This window comes from Cryptotermes secundus, unplaced genomic scaffold, assembly GCF_002891405.2.
Source record: "Cryptotermes secundus unplaced genomic scaffold, Csec_1.0 scaffold218, whole genome shotgun sequence".
In the NCBI taxonomy this organism is placed as follows: Eukaryota; Metazoa; Arthropoda; class Insecta; order Blattodea; family Kalotermitidae; genus Cryptotermes; species Cryptotermes secundus.
Window position 1 is genome coordinate 120,370 of NW_019733320.1, and position 25,415 is coordinate 145,784.

The 25,415-nt window shown below is 40.7% G+C and overlaps 1 protein-coding gene across 1 annotated transcript in view; it reads right to left on the minus strand.

The window, feature by feature from the left end:
• The window catches only part of LOC111867911 (E3 ubiquitin-protein ligase HERC2), a 126,577-nt gene that overhangs the window by 33,627 nt on the left and 67,535 nt on the right, over positions 1 to 25,415 (minus strand). Inside the window, exons 43-60 of the mRNA XM_023858132.2 lie at positions 24,756 to 24,999; positions 23,640 to 23,809; positions 22,205 to 22,396; positions 20,358 to 20,547; positions 17,289 to 17,534; positions 16,849 to 17,042; positions 16,550 to 16,747; positions 14,627 to 14,782; positions 11,775 to 11,999; positions 10,228 to 10,389; positions 6,654 to 6,884; positions 5,000 to 5,242; positions 4,289 to 4,444; positions 3,979 to 4,204; positions 2,830 to 3,060; positions 1,978 to 2,123; positions 1,300 to 1,446; positions 467 to 632 (exon numbers count right to left, since the gene is read on the minus strand). Coding sequence (XP_023713900.1) covers positions 467 to 632; positions 1,300 to 1,446; positions 1,978 to 2,123; positions 2,830 to 3,060; positions 3,979 to 4,204; positions 4,289 to 4,444; positions 5,000 to 5,242; positions 6,654 to 6,884; positions 10,228 to 10,389; positions 11,775 to 11,999; positions 14,627 to 14,782; positions 16,550 to 16,747; positions 16,849 to 17,042; positions 17,289 to 17,534; positions 20,358 to 20,547; positions 22,205 to 22,396; positions 23,640 to 23,809; positions 24,756 to 24,999 — 3,523 coding nt within the window. The remainder of the gene's footprint in view (positions 1 to 466; positions 633 to 1,299; positions 1,447 to 1,977; positions 2,124 to 2,829; positions 3,061 to 3,978; positions 4,205 to 4,288; positions 4,445 to 4,999; positions 5,243 to 6,653; positions 6,885 to 10,227; positions 10,390 to 11,774; positions 12,000 to 14,626; positions 14,783 to 16,549; positions 16,748 to 16,848; positions 17,043 to 17,288; positions 17,535 to 20,357; positions 20,548 to 22,204; positions 22,397 to 23,639; positions 23,810 to 24,755; positions 25,000 to 25,415) is intronic.

Below are 25,415 nucleotides of genomic sequence, written 5' to 3' on the forward strand. Positions count from 1 at the left end.
CCCCCATTGAATATGAGGCTGGGTGGACCCCAGAATTGGACTGGATGCTATGGACAAATGGACAAGAAGAGAACGTCTTGCCCCTCTTGGGAGTCGAACCCCAGATTTCCAGCCCACAGCCTAGTCACTATATTAACTGAACTATCCCAGAAAACAAACACAAAGAAAACTACAGACATAAAAATTTGAGGGACTCTAAAGATAAAAGCAATGGACAATAAGTGAATAAATGACAAAATAAGACTGTAGGGGCATGTTTTAAGAATGAACACACAGCATACCCCAGAGAAGTTTTAGGGCATGAAACTGACTGGAAGATGAGAAGCAGCAACTTCGGAAAGACAGCGATAGATGGAGAAGACTTGGTGCTACATCACCCATATGAAGTGGAAACAAAATAACAGGAAGACAATAAATATGATGGAAATGAGTTTATCACATGTAACGACGCACTAGGTGCATTTACCAACTAAAACGGTGACTATAGTTTCCTTAGCTACATCTCCAGCTCTGGCAGCTACTGCCAACTTGAGGAGGTCCACTAACATACATGCATCATCTTGATCCAAAAGACCAGTGAAATCATCCAGATTTGGATGCATTGGGTCAGCTTCTTCAGTTTGACCAACAACCTGTGAAGAAAACGAAGACATGGGACTTCTAAAAGCAACCTAGTCCACAATACAAACACGTTCTTAAATGACATAAACCTTGCAATGTAAACATTACTTACTACTTATGGAGCTGAGCCCTTCTTGAGGAGAAGCCAAATCTGCAGCTACTCAGGAATTTCCTACCATTTTATGAAACCTGAAGTTTCATTACCGTGTTCACAAGAGCCCTCCACTGGTCCCTATCCTGAGCCAGATCAATACAATCCATATCATCCCATCCTGTCTCTCTAAGATCCATTTTAATATTGTTCACCCACCTACGCCTTGGTCTTCCCAGTGGCATCTTTCTTTCCGGGTTTCCCACCAATATCCTGTATGCATTCCTTTTCTGCTCCATTCGTGCTACATGCCCTATTCACCTCATCCTTCTTGACTTGTTCATTCTAATTATATTTGGAGAAGAGTAAAAGTTATGAAGCTCCTCATTATGCAGTTTTCTCCAACCTCCTGTCACTTCATCCCTCTTCAGTCCAAATATTCCCCTCAACACCCTGTTCTCAAACACCCTCAGTCTGTGTTCCTCCCTCAATGTCAGAGACCAAGTTTCACACCCATACAGAACCACAGGCAAAATTATAGTTTTGTATATTCTAAGCAGTGTAAACACTCAAGAGTCTTTATTTACCTGAGCATTTGATGTCATGGTGGCAGCAATGACACTCATTGCACTTGTTGATAGCTTGGATGCTCTAGAGGAAAGACTGACAGAACTCGAGAGAGACGGGAATGCTGCCATTGGGCTCTGTTCACTTTCTGGTGTGCTGTGGGAACTCTTCATCAACACACACAACACAAAGCTCATTAAACTTATGAAAAAATCTCAGATTAATGGCAGTGGTACAAACTGCTTAAAAAACTGGTCATACCACTTTTTGCCTGTTCATTCCATTTTCTTGTTTAATTTTCTCAAAAACCGTGGGAATTATGGAAAAATGTGTACTGAGCATACAATGTGGGTTTTATTTTTGTCTACAGTTTCTGCTCAAAATGTTCTTTGCTCTGATAGATATTTAGCATATTACACTAATGATGCTCAGGGAAAAACACAAGTAGCTCTTCCTGCAAGAAGCCTGTTACTACTGTCTGATTTAAAGAAAACGGACTGTGTCGAGAAATTTTATTAAAATGCTCAAATATAAGAGTTTATGTATATCAGTTCAGTGGGTCTGAAGATATGTGTGGACAGACACGTGGAGAAACAGATGAACATAATACAGCTAACAGGATTCTTGACAACTTTTCATTGCAAACATGCCACAAACAGATACACAGAGTGAATCCCTCTGGCTGAACTTCTGCTCACCAGCCCAACAGCTTCTGCCACAGACGCTGGTGCCTCTCCCCCACCCTGGGCAATTTCTATTCCATCTTCATAGGGAGGGTTAGAGGAACTGCGACTGGCCGGCCCTTCTGGGGGAGTATCGGGAGTGCGAACCTTCACTGCAGGTCCTGAAAGAGGAGTAACAACGGATGAAACTACTTGCCACAGTACTGAGATGACAGTATTACAAGTTCATAAAGTTCTCCCCTGTGCTTAACTAATTAAGCACTATGGGGTGGATGTATAGATCCACATTTTCTTTACCACAACACTAGCTGGAGGTGTGTGGTCAACTTCATGCCCCTACCAATTTACTCCTGGGGAAAGAGCCCCTGGAACCCATTGGATAGGAGGCTGGGTGGGCCCCAGTGCTGTGGATGATGTGGAGAAGAGAACATTTTTTACTCTACTGGGGCTCAAACTCCGACCGCTGAGTCGTCCGGCTCATAGCCAGTCACTATACTGATTGCGCTATCCCGGCTCATATCTGCCCTATTAGTAACAGGTGAGTATGTCCCATAGAAATATCTTACTTTAATGTTGGCAAAGGCCAGGGCAGCTCAGTCAGTAGAGTGACTGGGCAGGACAACAAGGGAGTTAGTATTTGACTCCAAGCAGGGGCAACCAGTATGTCCAGACAGGCTATGAGGGCTATCCAGTACCCTACCCAATGCATATCAGGGACTTTTTACCTCAAGGTAAAGTGGCAAAACCATGAAGTTAATGATTCACCTCTGTCTAGTGAAAAAGTTATGAATGCAATGCCCCACAGTGTACTGCTTAATTAAGCAGAGGGAGAATAGATTATAGAGTAACTGTGAGCTGGGGACTTACCTGTTGAGGCGAAACCTGCAATGTTGGAATGGCTAGAAAGTGCAGCCACAACAGCCTCTCTGGCATGAAGAATCTGAAGGGCGTTCAGCACATGTTGCAATGCCTGCTGCTTGGACACATGCGACTCCAGGGACAAGATAATTCGAGACAGGGAGACCTGAGGAGATCGGCTGCCAGCGTTGTTCATTTGTTGGGCTTGGCTTTTATCTTCAGAACCAGTTTCATAAATACCTGAAACAAATATGGGTATTTCAGTTATAAATATAAAGATGAACATGAGGATCACAGCCTGATGCATTCTGCTGCCTGTCACAACCTTCCAATAAATATATTGATAGTGATTATGTTCATTAGTAGTCTCTGCTTACCTCACTAATGACATGAAGGAAGAAAAATAAATATATGAAGTTACAAGCTTCCAGGCATGCACTATGATGAATGTTCAGTTTACAGCTTTCTGGGTTGTAACAACATGTAGCCTTGCACGTGTATACTAGTGCCGCCATGAAGCATCAGTGTTCACCTTCAGTCCTACATGGGGTCACAACTCAGAAGACCATATGGAACTGTGCAAACCTTGGAGCCTTCTCTTCAGGTAGCCATACCAGGGCTGAACATTCCTGAACGAAGCAATCAATGAGAATGTGACAAGATGCTTAGCAGAACACTCAGTGTGAATAAGACATGATAATGCTGAGCCACATTAATAACACAAACTATATATCAAACTAGTCAGCACAGTATGAGGAAAACTATAAAAAAAGGATTGGAAAAAGCCAACAACTTTGAGTCAGAGTTTAGCTGTGCTGTGCTTAATTAAGTACCACACCATGAAGGTGTATGAGGCGTAGAGGTACAGCTCCAGGCATTGTTAACCTTGACACTAGATAAAGGTGAGCAGCTGCTTTACTTCCAGGGAAAGAACCCCATTGGACAGGAGGCTGGGTGGGGCCCAAAGCTGGTCTGGATACACATGTGAAGAGACAGCCCTCTTGCCCATCAGGAATCAAGCCCCGATCACGCAGCCCACAGTCACTACAGTCACTGAAGTATCATGATTTCATTTTCACTAACAGAGAATTATACCATTATTTGAATATATCTGAAGGATGGGTATGGCTGAATCAGAGAAGCTGTATGTTCCATTACCTAGAGTAGAAGCTCCAAGCGGGTCGTTTGAAGAGACAAAGAGAACTGGCTCATGCATGTTGGGCGGCTGCATGTTGAACGTAGTCCACGCAATGGAATGAGAGGACCCACATGCCACACGGTTCACATGAATGTCCTCTAAACCATGCACAGGGGCTGGTTTACGATTCACAATGGTCGTACCATTGCCCTGCTGTCCATGGTCATTGTCGCCCCATGCATACACCTACACCATGAGGTACACACAATGTTTATTAGCAGGTAATACATTTATTCACAGAGACACTTAACTTACAGTTACAGAACATACTTGGCCTGTGTCCGAGACAGCGAGACAGTGGAGAGCGCCCACTGCTACATGAATGATCTTCTTGCCTCTCAATCCTTCAACCAATGTGGGTTTCCTTACATGCTGATCTATGCCATGTCCCAAGCGGAAGTAGTCTCCCTTGCCCCAAGTCCAAACCTGTAACGTAATAACTTGTTGAGGGAATACAAAGCTCTAGTAAAGTGTGCATTACACTCTAAAGTCTTTAAATATACAGTTAAAATCTGTTGTTCCTCTCAGTCCTTCTAGGAAATGCTGGGACAGAATTTCTAATCAGGCCATCATTAACTCATTCAAAATTTTTCCCAATTCTTTATTCACTTATCACCTATGATTTGATGCTATAAAGGAGTGTTCCCCAAGGGTGTGCTGCAGAACACTGGTGTGCCACATGTGCCATGTGATTTATTTACACATTTTACTGTTTTACTAGTAGGCTTTCTATTGCTACAGTATATAAATTCAGCCAGAGTATTCAACCCAAAAGGTTTCTTATGCTCAAATGGCTTCATGTGCACCTTTCTTTTTCAAAATATTCCGGGAAGAAAACATTCAGACCCTCCCCCCTCCACATGCTTCCAATTTCAAAATTATAACAGAGTGTGCCACAGTTACAATAAGACTGGAAAACACTCCTATATAGTTAGATATACTGACAGCATCATTAAGTAAATCAGAAATAAATATTGTTACCTGACCATATTTTGTGAGCGCAAGAGAAAACTGTGCCCCACACTCAATCTGGCAAACTCCCATGTTGTTGAGTCTCTCAATATTGTGTGGAGTGTTGCAACCCTCGCTGCCACCTCGACCCAGTTTCCCAAAGTCTCCGTCACCCCAGGAGAACACCAATCCCTCATCTGAGAGGGCAAGTGTCTGGGCATCCCTGCTCCCACAGGCAACCTGAACAATGCGGTTACCCAGCAATGACTTCACCTGCAAGCATCAAACAACAGTGCAAGATATTATAATGTCTCCTCAAGGTACACATCTGCCAAACTAGGTGGCATCATATCCCACAAGACCATATCTTGACACTCGCCCTTGCAAGAACCTAAAATCTTAGATAACGCCCGCCATGAGATTAAGGTTCCCACAGCAGTGACTATGAAGATTACTTTCTTCTGGGATGGATGTTGTGTAAACTGGCAGACAGCAACATTCTGAAGGAACCTGATGCCACTATCTAATCTGAAGATGGAGACAGCAGATTCCTTTGAAACGTTCATATGTATCAACCAAACTACACACTGACATGTCCCACAAGAAAGCAATCTTCATAATGTCAGATGTCTGGCTTAAAGGAAAAAAATTAACCACCTGCTAACCACATCAGTACTGATACAATTTTATATATGTAACATGCGTAACAACGTTACAACTCTTCTCCTTCTGTTTCCTGCTTCTTACTGTGGATTTAACATAGAACACTCAAAGATAATACAAAATTTACTCTGTACGTTTATCAATATGCAGGGCAGCCAAGGTAACCTTGTGCGCAATGAGAACTATAGCATGGTGACTTTAGTTCCCACTGCATATTGAAAATGCAATCTACTTGCTCTGTAATGATGGTGTAATGGTATGCCTCACTATTTCATGATAACACCCTCAAAGATGTTTTAGACTCAGTGCAGCTTTTGATACGGCACACATCTTATACTCTCTACTTATTAATGTGACATGTTCATGTAATCTTGAAGATAATGGATGCTGAATACTGAAGTGGCCTTTAATAGCACGGTTACTTGCTATACTAGAAGATACTCAGTATGTTCAGTCTGTATAAATGAAATTTCATGATGAGGATATATAAATTGAAAGAATTAATTCTTAATTGCAAGGTTTACTGATTGTAAATTAACATATATTTTAAAAGGTGAAATGTAAAGTTGTACCTGTACTTAATTATGAAGTATTACACTATGAAGGCATATGGGAGAGTGGAGGTATAGCTCCACCATTCTTGACCTCAGCTCTGGACTCAACTGAGTGTTCAGTTTCATGCCCTGGTGGCCTTACCATTGAGGGAATGAGCCCATGATACCCACTGTAGAGGTGGATGGGTGAGCCTCACGGCCAGTAAGAATGCTGTGTATTAGAGGAAAATTTCTTGCCCTTGGCAAAAATCCAACAGCGGTCATTCAACCCATAGCCTGTCACAATACTGAGCTCTTTCTGTGAAATTTAATTTATGGTGAGAGAGATATGAGGCTTCACTGATTTTGATATATGTCCCTGACAGTATAAGATATGTTGTGCACTCTAACAAATAGATTTCACAAATCAGTACTATGCTTCTCTTCGCAAGGCTTCTGTCCTACATTACAGCGCCATCAGCACTAACCAGCTTCGGCTTTAACTGAGTTACATTGTCTCCATGGCCCAGCCTTCCATATTCCCCGAGTCCCCAGGTATAGAGCTCCCCATTAGAAGTTATGGCTGCACTGTGGGAACTTCCACAGGCAATATCCCGGATACGTTTTGACTTCAAACTCTCAATCAAACGCGGCTTGTCAAGACTCAGTCGGCTGTTGTGCCCCAACTTGCCATCTTCTCCCTCACCCCACGAGAAAACCTGGAAAGAGAGATGAATATAAGTAGTTACTATAGGATTCTGACGATGGTGTATAACACACTGATATGTTGGGATTTTGGACTTTATCCATCGTCCTGGTTTTTAAGATAACAAATAAAAACACGACGTTTCGGAAACTGGATCTGTTTCCGTCCTCAGGTGAAGGAAAACACCTATTCAGTTGGGTCCAGTGATTGAGGCTAGCTCTTTCTAAGGAAAGGTCCAGTGATTGAGGCTAGCTCTTTCTAAGGTCCAGTGATTGAGGCTAGCTCTTTCTAAGGGACCCAACTGAATAGGTGTTTTCCTTCACCTGAGGACGGAAACAGATCCAGTTTCCGAAACGTCGTGTTTTTATTTGTTATCTTAAAAACCAGGACGATGGATAGAGTCCAAAATCCCAACATATCAGAGATGAATATGTCTAATATTATACTGCAGGATCCTGCTGCACTTCATTTTGTATCAAATGGTTTCGCAGGAGATAGAGAGGACCAATCAAACCCACAAACACTAACAAGAGGGATGCACTGCATAACACAACATGCAGAAAAACCCACCACTTCATGAAAGTACACAACAAGTTACCAAATATACACTAACACACATAATACACACACACACAATATACAAAATTCTAATAGAAGATATCACAAACATAGAGCTGAGTTAGTTAAGCACAGCGACAACTTTACCTTTTTTTATTGATCAATGCTGCAATTCAGAACTAGTATCAGTATTCCTGTATGCCTGAAGACGACCTCTGTCTCTTTCAGAATTATTGTTGTGTAGACTGTCCCATTATATATATTTAGAAGATATCTGCACATGTTACAAATATACATGCGCATAGAAGGGCCCACATAGTAATGACCAAAAAACCAAGATATGGAAGCACAGCAGTTTCCTTGTTTATAATTTTAAAACACCTGATGATTACCTTATAAGTCAAAACAAGTAATGATAACTTTTAATAAGTTAGAATCTATATAACGTCTAAAAATTTTAAAGTGAATAACTTTTAGGAAGTTTCATAGAAAGATGTGCTGCACGTGAGACTGTGAAACCATTTGATAAAGAATATATTTTACTGTATAAATAACACCATATTTAAAATGTTCATGCACCTTTTCTTCACACCTCTGTTCTATCCATCAAAAAATTAATTAAACTAGGTTCTTTTATTTCACTGTATCAACTAGTGGCAGTATATACAGTACATCTCCATGTTACATAATTATTTCCTTATGGCAATTATGAAACATGACTATAGATCTCACAAATTTGATGTTACAGAAATTTGGGATAATATTAAATTTATTTTAAACATAAAATGCAAAATAACAACAAATCCAGAAAAAAATAATTATTTTGTAATGATAATCTGTTAAGCAAGTCAGAACACATACACACATGCGTGTCATGTTAACATGGTTGCTATCTCATTTTAGACTGTGAGGTGTGTTATCCTTACTTAAGATGTTTGAAAAGAGGCCACCACATTCAAGCACGAACACCTATTATTCTCTCCAATGAATAACAAAATGTGTTTCTATTACAACTGTGGACTGAAAATATTTCCACAGGAAAACATCCCAACTTATAACATCAAGTCAACAGACAAATAAAGTTTCATTCAAGAATGTCATGATACTGACATGCTCCTTCTGTAATGCAAAGGTGTGGCTGTAGTGTCAAACTAGATAAGGCAGGATATCTGAAGGGTGAGCCATGAGAGACATGGGACAATGTAACTATGGCCTATTTACGATACATGTACGTAGTGTGTTCAAAAAGTATTGAACCTTTGGTTGGCAGAAATACATTTATTGATTTGGAGGTACAAAACCCTAATCCCCTTCAAAGTAGTCTCCTTAGTAATGCACACACTTCTCCCAGTGCTTCCGCCATTGTTGGAAACACTTCTGGAACGCATCTTTTGGAATGGTGATCAGCCAGGCCGTCACATTCCGCATGATGTCTTCTCTTGACTCAAATCGGTTTCCTTTCAGCGGCATTTTCAGCTTGGGAAATAGCTAAAAGTCACATGGAGCCATGTCAGGGGAGTAGAGAGCCTGACGAACCACAGGGACGTTGTGTTTGGCGACGAAAGTCTGAATCAGATGCGCAGTTTCGGTACAAATTTCGCGGACACTCTCCTCATGCCCAAATCCTCGGTCAAAATTGAATGCACCAATCCAATGCTTACCCCTATCTCGTTCGCAAGTTCTCGGACTGTGATACAATGGTCCTCCATGACCAAAGTCTGCACTTGCTCAATGACATTCTCATTTCGGCTTGTTGAGGGTCTGCCTGAATGCAGTTCGCTGTGCACTGATGTGTGGCCATCTTTGAAGCAGTTGTACCACTCCTTTATCTGTGAGTTGCTCATGGCATTGTCCCCGAAAGCCTGTTGAAGCTTGCAAATAGTTTCCACTTTGGTATCGCCAAGCTTTTGGCAAAATTTGATGCAATATTGCTGCTCATGTTGTTCCGTCATTTTACACCTTACTGGAATCTGACAAGCGCTCACTACATGTCCTCACTCATAGGCCAACTCCCAGCGACTGACGCTTTCTGCGGGCGGGAAAAAGTTCACGACTGCGCATGAATGTCCCCTCCACATCTCCACCGAAGGGAGTCTCCCGCACTTCATTGGTTTACGTGGAAAAAAGAAAGCTCGATACTTTTTGAACACACCGTAGAAGGAATTTGCTGTCGCCTATGTTAATGAACCATCATGATTTAGGGTGTGACTATAGACAGGGTATGGATTGGCGAATGGATTTATTGACCACTTATACACACTGCTTGGAACTACAAGTAAATAAACTGCTATTGCTAATCTCCACAATTCACAAGTCACCACAGCACCTGCCAAGCCTTCTTCCAGCCTATTGTGCCTTCATCAGCCATTCCCTGGCAACGGCTTCTAACAGCGGAGAATCTTCAGCTTCACGTGCTCAGGTTCCATCTTCACAGCCTCCCATACAGAACTCGACTCTAAACTTCTGTCAACTGACAACTAATTGGATCACCCCAACTGTCTTCCTTATAACCACTTTGCATGGACTGAGTAGAAAACACCATTTCCAACAGTAACTCTATTGTTGTGTTCCTATTGGTTGCTGTAGGAATGTGTTTACTGATCTGTTGCCTAAACCTAATGTTCATTCACCTATTTCATAGCAATGGGTATACATGCCACAGTACGAGTATTGTACCAGCTAGATCAGGTTTCTTAATACAGTTTCTGCTATGCCTCTCATAGTTTGCATGCAATACGGATATGGTAAACATGAACAAATCCTTATATTTAACCTATGATAAGATAAGTGTTACTCACTTTACCATCCAAGGTGAGCGCCATGGCATGTTTACCTCCAGAGTGGACTGCTACTTTCTTGACCACATACTGACTAAGGGCAGTGATCTGACGTGGCACGGATACATTATTATTGTGTCCAAGACCCAAACGACCATTGGTGCCTTCTCCACATGAATATAGCTAAAGAGAGAAAGGAAGTACAGACTCCTCCTTCAAGTTACGTTGAGGATCTGGTAAAGTGAACATTAAGTTTGCTGTCCTCTGGGATGTGATGCTTGCCATGTCATTTCGTAGATGGACACCAACATTTTGATGGAAGCTGCCACCTTCATCTTGAGAGCAGAAGAATGTTGGTATATATCTACCAGATTACAGAGGGGTCACACCCAAGGACATCCAACCAGAAATTACTCTACCTTGACTAAACAAATTGTTATGGAAACTTCTACTGGCCACTACTCAAGTTTACTCTCAACTCACTCACTTCTGTCTAATAATGCAAACACAACTTTTTATTTCAAATGTCACTTAAAATTACATTTAAAATTAATAAAATGTCTTTGAAATGTCATTTGTTGCTACATGTTTCGGCCTAATGAGGCATAATCAGGCAACTATTAATTGAAGGAATCACTACACTGCATGGGCAAGCATGTCATTATTAACATGCTGTTACTGCATGCCATATTTGTGAATGTAGGCTCATACTTTCTTCAGGTTACTTGTACATTGCGGTGTTCATGTTGTGTTCCCTGTGCGTGGTTTACCTAGGTCAGGCATGTGTCCCTTGTACTGATGACAATTTAAAGACAGGTTATGAATTTTAAATAACATTTAAAATAAAAAGCTGTGTTTGCACTTATAGACAGAAGTGAGTGAGTGAGATATTAATTCACCAGGATGCTGAAATATAATATTCTCAACATTAAATTTGGTACATATGGGGCAACATTCAAATTCTGCACTGTGCTCACTAATCAAAAATTAATAAAGGTATGATACAGTGTCATGTAAGAGGTGGTTGGTACATAAGCAGGAAAATAACTTAAGATTACGGTCTTCTGAATTGTGACATCCTGTAGCATAGTTCTGGAGGAACTTCCTTCCTACATTTTCAATGCAGAAAAAATGGCACTTTATGTATGCTGAAAATGGAGGCAGGATATTCTTCTGAAATGCTGGTGCCTGTCTTTCAGACTACACAGCATCACATCACAGAATACCATAGCTTTACAATTTATTGTTCTGTGGATCTCAAATCTCACACAGGAAATCGAATTTGAATACTTTTTTTTTATTGCTAGTGGTGTGGACTAAGTCCCTTGTACTGTGGCCACTTCTGGCCTATTGTACCAGCCCCTGATGATGGGTGAGGGTCATTGTGAAGCAACTGGTGGAATTAAGATTGGCAGGGGAAACCGAAGTACTCGGAGAAAACCTGCCCCAGCACCACTTTGTCCACCACAAATTCCACTTGACCAGACCTGGGATCGAACCCAGGCCGCCGCGGTGGGAAGCCAGCGACTAACCACTTGAGCTAGGACATGGCCCATTTGAATACTTACTTTTCCTTCAAGAGAAACAATGAAGAGAGATTTTGATCCTCCTGCAATGAGAACAGGTTTGAGAGCAGACAATGCCTCAGAATATACAGGCAGCTTCACTTTGGATCCTTTGAGTCCTCCAAGCTGGTCCTTATCATTCAGTCCCCACACAAATACTTTGGTGCTGATCTCTGGTCTGGAATCCACTGCATGTCCTTTCTGCTGAGTTGCAAATATACTCGCATCCTGTTGGAAAAAATTATGTTCCTCAACAGGGCTCAACAAATCCAAGGCACTGAGTCATCAAAGTGCCTGATACCATCACTGTGATATGCAATGTTTTCTGAAATTTTTTTAATATATTCATATAAGAAACTTTTTTTAAATTCATAGCTTGGAGTTCAAATTCCATCATGCAGACTGCATCTTGAGCTGGTGTTGACACTCAGTCTTTTGTTCAAATTAAGTCATTCATTGGTGGAACACTGTATTGGTGCCACATCAAGAAGTATCATGGATTGACCCTTTCCATATCCCCACCAAACTGTTATGCTTCCCCCCTCCAGCATAATTCCTTATAAGATCTAAAAGTTTGTGATGTTGATACATTAGTACAAATATTATGTTTCTGGACATCATCCATCGTCCTGCTTTTATCTAAAACACTCTCATGTTTATATTTCAAAACAACGTTTTCGAGACTGGAGTCTGTCTCCGTCCTCTGGTAAAACCTACTCAGTTGGGCCCAATCAACAGAGCTAGTATAGGTGTCTGGAGAAAGGGACAAGCTTTATCAATTGGACCTAACTGAGTAGGTTTTAACTGGAGACAGACATAATCCAGTCTCTGAAACATTGTGTTCTGAAACATAAACAGGACAGTGTTTTAGATAAAAACAGTATGATGGATAATGTCCAGAAACATAATATTTGTACTGACCTATATTCCCTTTGAGTCATCTAACCATTCTGTGCGCATGGATGTGGGAGTGACAAGCACTTTGGACTTGCTGACATAGCATGGAGAGGAAAGCAACAGCAGGCAGAATTGGGGAAGCCTTGAGTGCTGTCATCCCAACCTTCCACGGGACTCCTTTCCATCACCTCAGTACAGTGATCACAACCAATCTGCTATGCACAACAGGGGGGCTCCCTTCAAACACATTGTGCTGAACACATCCTGAATCTGCATTGTATGTAAAGTCCTTATCTAGAAGTCACAGCAAGTTGGACTGTGCCAACTACTACAGCCTGCAAAGCAGCAGCAAACTTACAGATGGAGCTATTCAAAGATAAAATGTATATGAAAATGTACTTTGTAAGAGCTGATTATAAGTTTTTATTTTAATTTACATCTTCAATCTTGAAGATGAATGCAACAGCTTCCCCAGAAACATTGATTTCCATTTATAAGACTATACAGTGTCATAATCCAAAACAAACCAATCTAAAATCTGCTGTATACACTGGTAGATACATTGTGTATGTACTGCCAGCTCTACAGAAAGGGGACATACCTACCAAACTACACAGTGTCACATCACAGCACACTAATATCATAATGGTACTCATAGTTGGCTTACTGCTACAATGACAAAAACCAAGCCAACCATCTTTGTATGTCTAAGTAGAAAGTCTATCATAAAATCTATAGTTCACAATGCGCAATCAGGCTAGTTGATGCAAGTAGTAGCGGCTCTGATCTGTATTCAAAAGCCACCTAGTTCGAATCTCAGTGTGGACAATGACATCCTGACTGAGATTCTTCATGGTATTCCTCAGTTCCTCCAGGATATTACCTTAATTTTGACCTCAACTGCTTCCTTGCACAGCCTTTCCAACTGATTGAAATGAAGTGAATTTCTTTATGGTCTATAAATCCTAAGCAGGATACGGAACAAGTCACAAGTTACATATTTTAGTACAGACAATTTTACCTTACAATTTCATGTCATTCTTTATTTACATTGAAGTATTGATCTATAGAGGAATGAGCATGTAGATAATCCTGTGGGAACCTCCCACACTGTAACATGCAGCTTCACCGGTCTAACAGACAACATACAACTTCTACCTCGTAAGACACCGAGAGACAATATTTATACAGCACTCGCTGTCTGGCCCTTTGGAGATCAACATGGGCACTGGCCAATCAGTGCTTACAATCACAGCTGCATCACTAGCTCCACCCAGTGGTAATGGTATAAAAATGCGGGGTTCAAAACTAACTATCATTAGTCTTCTTCAGTCCACTGATCAAAGCCATCATAGCTACGCTGCCATCATGAAGCAGTCACTGCGGTAACTCTCCAGTAACAGTGCCGAAACAACAGACTCTGCCAGCGCACGTGCCATAGGCTGCTGATCCTACTGGTGCATGCAATGCCACATCACTGGCCAGGCCGCCGAATGGCCATAAAGAAGACCGGTCAAACAAACGGCCCCTTTCAGGACCAGCAAAGTTTTACCATCATCACCGGGCGGAGCTGACCACTGCCAGTACCTTTCAGGCAAGCTTCACGCTCTAAGTGCAGCGAACATTATTGTTACAGACTCAAGCAGTTGTCTGAGCAACACTGACACCCACAATCCTAATAATTCTAATAATTATTCACTATTACTCAACATTAAACAATCTGAGTTACTGAAGGCATAATTAAATAATCTACAAAAAACAAACAAATATGATGACAAAGACATCTCAGTTTCATGGCCCATTTCTAAAAATAGCACTGACTGAACTGAAAATTAATATTATGCTGCAATATTATAGGTCACACAAAACCCATGAACCCAATTTTGCACATCCCTGCACCAAAGCTTTCATGAGGCAAGAGGAAAAGAAGTGGATAAATTGCAATTGGGTTACTGTACCTGAGTATCATCATTATCAGACGCCAGGAAAGACAATGCGGTTGGTAACTGGCCCTCCGATGTTCGTTTCTTACCAACAATGCTCAAAGCATGAATTTTGCAGTCTATGCCACCATTTCTGCACTGCTTAATGGCAATCTCAATAAAAGGATAATACTGTGAAACAAAAAAGGCAGATGGCATTATTAGACTGACTCAGACCAGCTCCTTCCAGGGCACCCAACACTTTCTCCTGAGGATGCAAGTAGATCCAGTTTCCGATATGCTGTGCTACATTCAGAATAGTACACAATGGATAAAATTATGAAACCAAGTAACAGTAAGTGTAGTAAATGATCACCATATACCGTTTTCTCATTTACTGTTCAGTTTTAATGATCCCAAGTCCAAAACTTTCCTGCTAAATTTCCTTTGGTTTAGTGTTCAGTTCCACTGATCCCCAAAGAAACCATAAATGGAAGTTTAATTTACATAGATGTCAATCCTAATCATAACAAACATAGTTAGCGGTTTAAAGCACACATATGTATGTCCACTTTTGGTCAAACTGATTCTTAAATATGAGAGCTATTCGAAGAGTAACCTCCATTTATTTTAAGCAACTGATGTGGAAGCAGCAAAGAGCTTGAGCATGCGAGGTAGGATCACATGACTCATTCTCTCATAAACACCTAGTGTTTGTGCTTGTCTCTACAGAGTGAGTTATGATGTGTCCTGTGATTGATAATTCTGGCAGCTGCAATATTCACACTGTTATCTGCATTCTTCATGCTAAAAACATGAGTGCTGTGGAAATCCATCATGAATTATATGCAGTTTACTGAAAACTATGCAAACTGAACATAAAATTTTTATGCTATAAGAAACTAACAGGTAAATAAAATCAATTATTCTGTTTTGAAACTATAATTCTTATACCAGTATAAAGTTTATTTATATCAGTGTTGAAGAAAGCAGTCTTCTGGGATTTGGCACCATGTATATGTGGTGTTAACCGACGTTTCGGAGGAACATATGGCCTCCATCTTCAGGGTAGAAGGAAAAATATAAGACATCTGCAGCTGTGTATATTTCCAACACCAGTCTGCTTTTACCGGTTCTCACGGTCTCTTCACCTGCAGATTTCTTATATTTTTCCTTCTACCATGAAGATGGAGCGATGCGTTCCTCCAAAACGTTGGTTAACGCCACATATACACGGTGCCAAATCCCAGAAGACTGCTTTCTTCATAGTCACCGCTGTGAAAACCTCAAATCTTATATCAGTGTTATTTATTTTAATACACTGACATACCAATCCCTTTAACTATTTAAATACTGAATCATGTTTATTGTTAATTCACTTCCACCATTTTGCTTTTACACATTTTGAGAGTTAGATGATGGTTCCTCAGTACTGAAACAAGTTACAAACAATTTAGATTGATGTGAACAGACATATATATAAAGATTGTTCTGACTAAAACAACAGTATGCTATATTACAAACAAAATATAGAAATATGAATTTCAAAGGAACAAATATTCTACATGTAGATAAAGTCAGAAAAGTTCTATTTCACATGTGTACATCAGAAAGAGAGCTCAGATAGCTCATTCAGTGTAGTGACTAGGCAATGGGCTGGATGAGCAGGGAAGAGAGACTTCATTCCTGGAAGGGGAAAGACATTTTTCTCTTCTCCACAGAGTCAAGACCCTCTCTGGAGCCCACCCAGCCTCCTATCTAACATATACAGAGGCTCCTTCAACAGTACCAAAGCAACTGGCACAGAAAACTCATATCCACCTTGTGCAGTGGTTAAGAATGTGTGAAGCTATACCTACATTTCCCCTTGTATCTTTATGATGTAGTGCTTAATTAAGTAGAGGGACAACTTTGGCTTTATTTATCTATCTATAATGAAAGAAGGAAAGGCAATCTTACCTCCTTTAGATCAGACAAAAGTAACACCACTGTGTCCGTATTACGAATGTTTATGCTGGCCAGTTCATTCATAGCAGCAAATGAGTCACCTCCGCTGACTACAACAAGCGAAGGCGTATAGCTGCTGTCTGATGGGTCCACCGTTAATTTTAGGGAATGCACCAACACATCTGGCTGCATTTCCAACCGAATCCAGTGCTAAAACATTTATAAACACAGCATAGCAATATACTTTTCTCTCCCATTGTACAAGAAACAAGTACCTATTAATAGAGTGCACAGCAGACAGTATGACTCACCTTTCCCTGAGAACCACAGCTCTGCCAATATTTGTCTGAGCCATCAACAAGACGATGTGCCCAAGCTTCTCGTGATGAAACACTCAGGGTTTTGATACATTTTGACCAGTCTTCAATTAGTCCATTGTTCAAAGCTAAGGACATATCCTGTCTATAGTATCTCCCTGGTTTCCCTGCAAACACTGCTGCACTACCTGCAGGCAGAGCAAAATAGCATTTTAAGATTACTGACTTCTGAGAGATCATTACCAACACTTCAGAGGGACCTGCCGCCTCTGTCATCTGGGCATAAGAACTACCCTGAAGATGGAGACAGTAGTATACTCTGAAATATTGCTAATCTATCAGACATGGCATCACATCTCAGAAGACAGTAATAATAATGTTTACAGCAGTTGATGCGAGTACCTCAGAGCTCACAAGAAGCATAAACCACTCACCCGGTTCAACTATTCTGTTGAAACTATGTCGATGAATCTTTTTGGTATAGAAACAATTTTCACAGTAATTAAAATCATCACACGCTTTGCATTTGAATCGTTGCCCCGTGATAGGATACATGAGGCAACCGTCGCAGCTTATGCCTTGATGACAACAGGGAACTACTTCCATCTCTGTTATGATCCCAGTCCAGTTGCTCTGATGTGGGAAGTCTATGCTCACATCTCTTCCATTGCTGCTTATATCTGAAATACAAGTATATCATAGCAGCACACAACTTGGGACATCTCTTGTGTGTCTGAATATAGAGGTCACCTGACTTTATGATCAGGATATTACAACGCCACACTATGAATACCTGACTGTAAAAGTTAAAGAAAGGTGAAGTTGTCCCTGTGCCTAATTAATTGAGCACTATGCCATGAAGATGCATAGGGGAGTAGAGGTACAGTTCCACTATTCTTGACCTTGGCACAAGACGGAGGTGAGAGGTCAGCTTCACACCTCAGCTGGTTTAGAAACAGCCCCTTGTATGCACTGGATAGGAGGCTGGGTGGGCCCCAGAGCTTGCCTAGAAGCTGTGGCATGAAGAAAAATCTCTTGCTCCTGCTTGGAATCGAACCCCAACTGTCCAGCCTGTAGCACATCACTATACTGACATCTATCAAAACTCTCAATTACCTGAATGTTATTAACAAAAGCTCAAAAGTTTCCATTTATTTCACACAAAGTACTGAGACTTTTAATTTAAAATGAAATGCAAAGTTCTACATAGGGGTGCTTAAAAATCAATTGTTACTTAAAATATCAGGATCCTGCCTTGAAGGACACCTATTTTATGACTCTTAATGTAGGTAACATTTATCTTGTGTATATACTTATGGGATAACCTCTGATGGTATGGCATTCACACTGAGGTCTGTAATACAGGGGTAGATGGAGAGGCTTGATTGCCAGGTGGCCAGTGTAAAAGTTGAAATCTTAATGGGGCAGGAAGAGAGGGAATTTTTAGGTTTGCTTTTTTGAAGAACATATCACCTCCATCTTCAGGGTTGAAGAGTAAGCCAAGCAAGAAACTAGCAGAAGCAGGCAGGAAGCTAAGCTTACTTTTCAAAACTGAAGACAGAGGTGATATATTCCTCCATAGTATTTTGAATTGTTTCATTTTTGGTCCGTTACACTATCAATCACAAGTTGTCAATGAAAAATCCGTCGAGTGTAACAATGTTTTTAGGTCACTTATTTATCTCACTTGCCTTACATGTTTCGGTTCAAGAGAAACCATCATCAGAGGCACGTATTACAAACACATGAAAACACTGGCGTTGTTTAATGTACACAGTGTGTAAGCTGCGTGGACGCTGTTACAGATGTCGGAGTGTAAAAGCACAACACTTTCTAGTAGCATTGAATGCACGTACAACTCTTGCATTCCATCTGAAAATTGCCCTAAAATTGAGCCGTCAATGTTAAAATATTTAAAAGTTTAAAACATTTAAAGTAAAATGTTCGGCTCCTTCTTGTTGATTCGTCCCGATGATGGGAAATGTCAACTTGAGGTTGTGTAGGCTGCAAAGATATTGTATTACATTAGGTTTTATATATTATTATATATTTAATTTTAATTTATTTTGCTTAGTGTTGTATTTGATCCTTGCTTACCTTATGGGCGGATGTTTCTTACGCGTTGTGTGTTGTGTACTGCAGTGGGAGTTCTACGTCAGTGTTATTTAAAGCCTTGTGTGTTATGACGTGGTAGGGGGTGTGTTTATACAAGCAGTAATGAGGTCGAACATGCTGTTCGACCTCATGCAACTTACACACTGTGTACATTAAACAACGCCAGTGTTTTCATGTGTTTGTAATACGTGCCTCTGATGATGGTTTCTCTTGAACCGAAACATGTAAGGCAAGTGAGATAAATAAGTGACCTAAAAACATTGTTACACTCGATGGATTTTTCATTGACAATTCCTCCATAGTGTCAGGCCCTCAGTAAACTACACAGTATGTATTATAAACAGACATCTTCACCATTGAACCAATTTGTACTGCATTCATTTGAAGCTTATAACTGATGCATTACAAAACATATGAGATGAGTTAGTTACCTTCACAGGAAATATTCTCTTTCAGTACATATATGTGGTCTGACAATAAAGTTCGCGAATTTATTGCAGCAGAATTGCTACATACCTCACTGCTGATTGTCACTGTGGTCACCTTCAAAGTACTCACCTTGGGAACCTATGCACTGACCCCAGTGCCTAGGCTACCTTTCAAAACAATTTTGTAACTGGTTTTGTGGAGTGGCCTTCAGAGCTGCCATCGTATTATTCCTGATGTCATCAATGTCATCAAAATGCCTTTCTTTCGATATTTCCTTTATCTTCGGGAACAGAGAAAAATTATTGAGGACTAAATCTGGTGAATAGGGAGGGTTTTCCAGAACAACAGTTATTTGTTTACTAGCTAGAAACTCCTTCACAGACAGTGTTCTTCGGTGAGCTCCTTTGGGACCATTTTCACACACACCTTTCTCATGTCAAGATCTTCAGTTCAGATTTTCGTAACCGTTTCTCTGTCAATGTTTGCCCGCTCTGCTATGCTCGTGACAGTCAGCCGATGATTTGACAAACTTTTGCAATGTTTTCTTCAGTTCTGCTCGTTGCTGGCCGTCCCGATCTCTATGTCAGTGACATTTTCTCTTCCCTCAGAAAAACATATCACCCACTTGTATACTGCTGTTTTCTTCATAGCATTATCCCTGTAAACTTGCACTAACATATCTCTGATTTCGCTTCCACACTTGCCAAGTTTAACAAGAAGCTCCGAGATTCTCATGACAGCACACCAGAACACACTCAGACAACAGACACCAATCAAACAGGCTGCCACAGATCAACAACATAGCTGTGAAATGCTGATATGCAAACATTATCAAACCATACTGAATTTTCTGTCCACTGCTGTCATGACAAGAACATGGTACTGACTTCGCAAACTTTATTGCCAGACCACGTAGTGTTTGATATAAATGTTATGTTTTATTTGTGAGGCCAACATACTTGTCACTACACCAACACTGCTGTGATTCACACAACCCCATTTGTACTTTGGATTCTTCACCGATGTCTTCACTCTCACTCTGTCGCCAACCTTGATGGGGTGTAGACTCGGGTGGGAAGGTGGGAACCCTAGAAGCTCAATGTGGATAAACCTTACCCAGTATGTGCTGCCCTTATTTTGCCAGTCAACCTAAAAAACATTGCTGCATTAGTTTCTCCTACTCAGAATGAAAGATCTGTTCTAGAAGTTACAGTAACATCTTAATGACATAAAAAAGGAATATCACAGACCATAAAATATAGCAACTGAGGTATAAAAGGCACAGAGAAGACCCAGAAACTGGCAGTGGGATATTACTTACTTACTTACTTACTCATGGAGCCGAGCCCTTCTGGAGGAGCCGCCAATTCTGCAGCTACTCAAGAATTTCCCAACAGTTTATGGAACCCGAAGGTTCATTACCGTGTTCACAAGAGCCCTCCACTGGTCCTTATACTGAGCCAGATCTATCCAATCCATACTATCCCATCCTGTCTCTCTAAGATCCATTCTAAAATTGTCCACCCACCTATGCCTTGGTCTTTCCTGTAGTCTCTTTCCTTCTGGTTTTCCCAACAATATCCTATACACATTCCTTGTCTCCCCCATTCGTGCTACATGACCTGCCAACCTCATCCTCCTTGAGAAAAATGTTAAAAGAAGAGGAAGGAACTGAGGAGACTTTCTGGTTGAAAAATTACGGTTCAACAGGGATAAATGAAAGTAGGTTTGTAACTGAGCAAAATGAGACTTGAAGATATGAAGATTACTGCCATCTGAGATGTGAAGAAGTGTATTCTGACAGCAAGGCACCAATGTTTCGAGGAACCTGTGTCATCCAGGTACCATAAACTTGGAAAAGTTTCAAGGAGGGGGAAAGCTGATGGTACTGGGGGGGGGATGCAGAAAGAATATTAACGCATAAGAGCGTGCATGAATGCACGCACATGCACACACAAAATTATTTTAATGAAATAAAAATTCTGAACACCATCAAAATAATAGTTTGCCATTTACATAACATGTAACACTGGTTACTTATCGAAATATGAACCTCACAGATCAGCAAGTTTCTTTCAGTGATATATTTTCTTTATAAACTTTGTACAAAATTGTGATTGGAAAACCTGCAAAACAGAGACCTTCTGGAATACCTACACACAGGTTGAAGGATGAAATTAAAATGCAGCTTAGGGCAATGGTGTATGAAGGTGTGGTCTAGATTTGTCTGGGTCAAGATACAGTTCAGTGAGAGGCTCTTATGACTACAGTAACAAACCTTCAGGTTCCATAAGAGGCACAAAAAAAAGTTGTCAATAGATGAGTGACTATCAGCTTCACAAGCACTCCATTTTGTGATGGCAGTTATATGAAGTTATACATATTACATTCATACATTAATTCTTGCAGAAGCAATAATTTTTATGACATACTTGTACTATAAATTGGCAAAAAATACAACCACTCTACTAATTTCTGTCATAATAAGATTTTGATTTAAAGAATAAACATTCTACACCTCCTAAAGTTTGCAATAAAATATTACTATACACTACTGATTTTAGGCTATCACATTGATTCACTGTTATTGCTGATTTTCCTCTTGGGCCTTTGCATCGAACAGGTATGGGCAGTGCTGCTGATGTACTGTAAGTACCCCAAAAATGTTAGCAATTCTGTCCACATTCCCATGGGGCACAGACCGAAGAGTAGAATCATCATCACTTTCTGAACACTGTCCCAGCACATGGGAGAACAGCTGAAACTGTGAGTTCTGCTAAATGATACCGAAGGTCAGAAGACATACCTGAACATTCAGATCGTGGAGACCTTCATTGTCGACTTTCAGTACACGACCAATGTCACCCTCGTGAACCTCCTCATATGTCTTACAACAACGTATAAGCATGCCTTCTGTAATATTATCACGGATATACATGGCATATTCGTCATTACTAAGGAAGTCTGAGCGCTGATTGTATCCTGTGGATGAGACTGCCTGCAACACAAAATAAAACCCACATTATGACACTGTAATGTAACGAAACTTCTCCAAGAAGACCAGGCACAATAGATCACTGTGGTCGCGGTGCAAGGGCCAAGAAGGCCCACCCCTTATACATTCATTCTCCAAGAAGACCACTGACCATTCCATCCATATGTGGGGGATGAGTAAGAATTTTGGTAGTACAGTACAGTAAACACTGTATGTATAAGTTACATAACGAATGTAGTGCAAGAACTTATTGTCCGTAATATTCATTTACACGAATAGCTGATGCAATAGGTAACTTCAGCCAAGTGTTAATAATTAAACAAGAACATACATAGCCATGTATATCACTACTTGTCTATCGGGTCTAAAAATGAATCAAATGTAATTCGGGTTACAGTTTCAAATTTGTTTTTTACAACTGCATTCTAAACTTTTTCCCGTAACTCAATAAATAAAGGCGTATCAACTGATATCTGTTTCTAGAGGGGTGTTGCCAAATTCCAGGCACAGTCACTGATCGGGGACAGGGGCGGTCTCTGAACAGGGGGTTTGTAGTACACTACCAAGGTCTAAATTACAATCAGTGCCAGAAAAATATGGTCTTTTTAAGGGTGGTCTCTTAGAGAAGTTTGACTGTACTATAATTTTTTTGGACTTTCAGCTCCTAATGCACAACATGTAGGCAGGTGTTGCACTCTGACAGCCAAATGAAATCATCTGAACACACGTTTGACTCTTCTGAGAATCTGTATATATAACAGCAATCATCCAACATGAAGAACTGTTCAAGCTTTTCACAGCATTGAAGATTCATGCCGTGGCTTTCTTGGCTAAGATGCCATGCATTCAGATAGGTGGGTACAAATGTTTCACAGGAACATACTGTCTGCATCTTCAGGACAGAAGATGGATATGCATTAGACTACACAATGTTATAACCAGAGCAACATACCACTTCCAACTTCAGGGCAGAAGAGGGACGTTCCTCCGAAATGCTGATACCCACCTACATGGTGCCCTAACCCAGACGACCACAGTGTGTACTTACTTTGCTACCAGATTAAATACGTAACTCTTGACAAAGACATTCATGGTGACCAAAATAAGACAAAATGTTATAATTATCTGGTTACCTCAAATGAGGCAGACAAGTGGTTATTAAGTGTATTTCACGGTACTGATTACTTCCTGATTCAAGTCTGTGAGAGGAATTTGTGATGAAAATAGCATGTAACATTAGAATTACCCCTTCTGTGTGAGACACTGTCAACTCTTCCACTTCCTCAGATATGGAATCTGTGTCAGAGAGCCCATCGAATGATGAAGCAGTGTCAGAATTACAAAGAGCATGGTCTGGATGCTCCAAGAGCCATCCGACCAATGTTTCCGGACTCGGTGGAATTTCACTTGCAATTCCTTAAAGAAAACAAAGTGCATGGGTTAAATCCTCTATACACATCTCACAGTTCCAGGGAACTGGTTCGCTGGCTATAGTTTCTGGTCATTCCTCCAAAAAAAACATGAGACCGTATCCTAACGCTAACCCATGGTGTGGGAATGTCAGAGGAGGCTTGTGACAGGTAACGATAATCTACACTTGACGATAATGTGTCTCATCCATGACAATTTGCAATTATCTCTCATTTCTTTCACTGCTGTTACTACAAAACAAAACAAACTCTGTGGTTTTAGTCAGCAAGTGAATTATACCGACAGACACATAAGAAAATAAACTAATTTAAATAACCACAACATTTCTGGTGATAGCTTCTCACAGAACATCTGACAGAACTGAACATATTCTTATGTGATGTAGTTGGTCTTTTGGGAGGTACAGTTTTGGAGGAAATTATATTAGGAATTATAACATTCTGTTGAAAAACATTTTTTTCAAATTCATTATTATATTATTTAAATAATTTTCCTGGTGAGCAAAGAGCGGCCGGTGCATAAGGCTGACAACCTTACCGCCATCTTTGAGCTGATTGTCTAGATAATTTGGGACCCTCAATGTCTCGGAACCCTACGGGCCTTCATGGCCTGTTACAGGGATAGCTTTACTTTCTTTCACTTTATTATTATATTATTGACTGCATTCCACATCTGCTACTGGCACAAGACTCCATCATCCATAAGCGATACAGATTGTTCTGTCATCATCAAAAAGTTACTGGACCCCATTTCCAGTATTTGTCCACTGGCAGGAAATTAAAAAATTCTGATACAGCAAATTTTCTTCCATACGACCGCCTGCATAGGGTATAACATACCTTGATTCATAAAGTAGATGGACTTTATCTTATATAAAGCATTAAAACAAACTCATTTTATGATTGCTAATAGCAGCAAAACCAGGTCTCACCAAAAAACTTAATGGCACATTCCACACTCCGCCGAGCAAAGCCCATCTCTGTGAGCTGCCCAACTAATGGGGACAATGGTGGTGAAGGTGGACGTATCCTCTTTGGTTTACTCCCTGTTTTGTTGCTTGGAGACATGGGAGAAGGCAAGGAGCAATCACTGGCAGGTGTAGCCACTTCGCTGCCCCTCTGCATTTGTGCCCTCACCTCAGTAGCCAAGTACTGAGACACATTTAGAGCTGCAGCCTGCGCAACACAAAACAGTCCTTACGCTTCAGCTTTATGTGCTACATCTGACTGATGTCCTCTTCCTGTTTTATCCTGAGGAGTCACAGCTGCTTACAGACACATCCAGACAGGGACCACGGTCTCTGGTGAGAACCTAACAGTCACCCAGTTAGTTAAGATATTCTCACCTTCTATGGAACCGGAAAGTTAATTATATACACACAGGTGTTGTCACTAGGCTCTCTCTACAATTTTCATTATTATTCAGTTTGTAAATGCATTTTTTTTATTCCTAGTGGGGTGGGACTAAGTCTCTTGTACTGCGGCCACTTCTGGCCTATTGTACCAGCCCCAGACGATAGGTGAGGGTGATTGTAGAGCAATTGGTGGAATGAAGATTGGCAGGGGAAACCAAAGTACTCAGAGAAAACCTG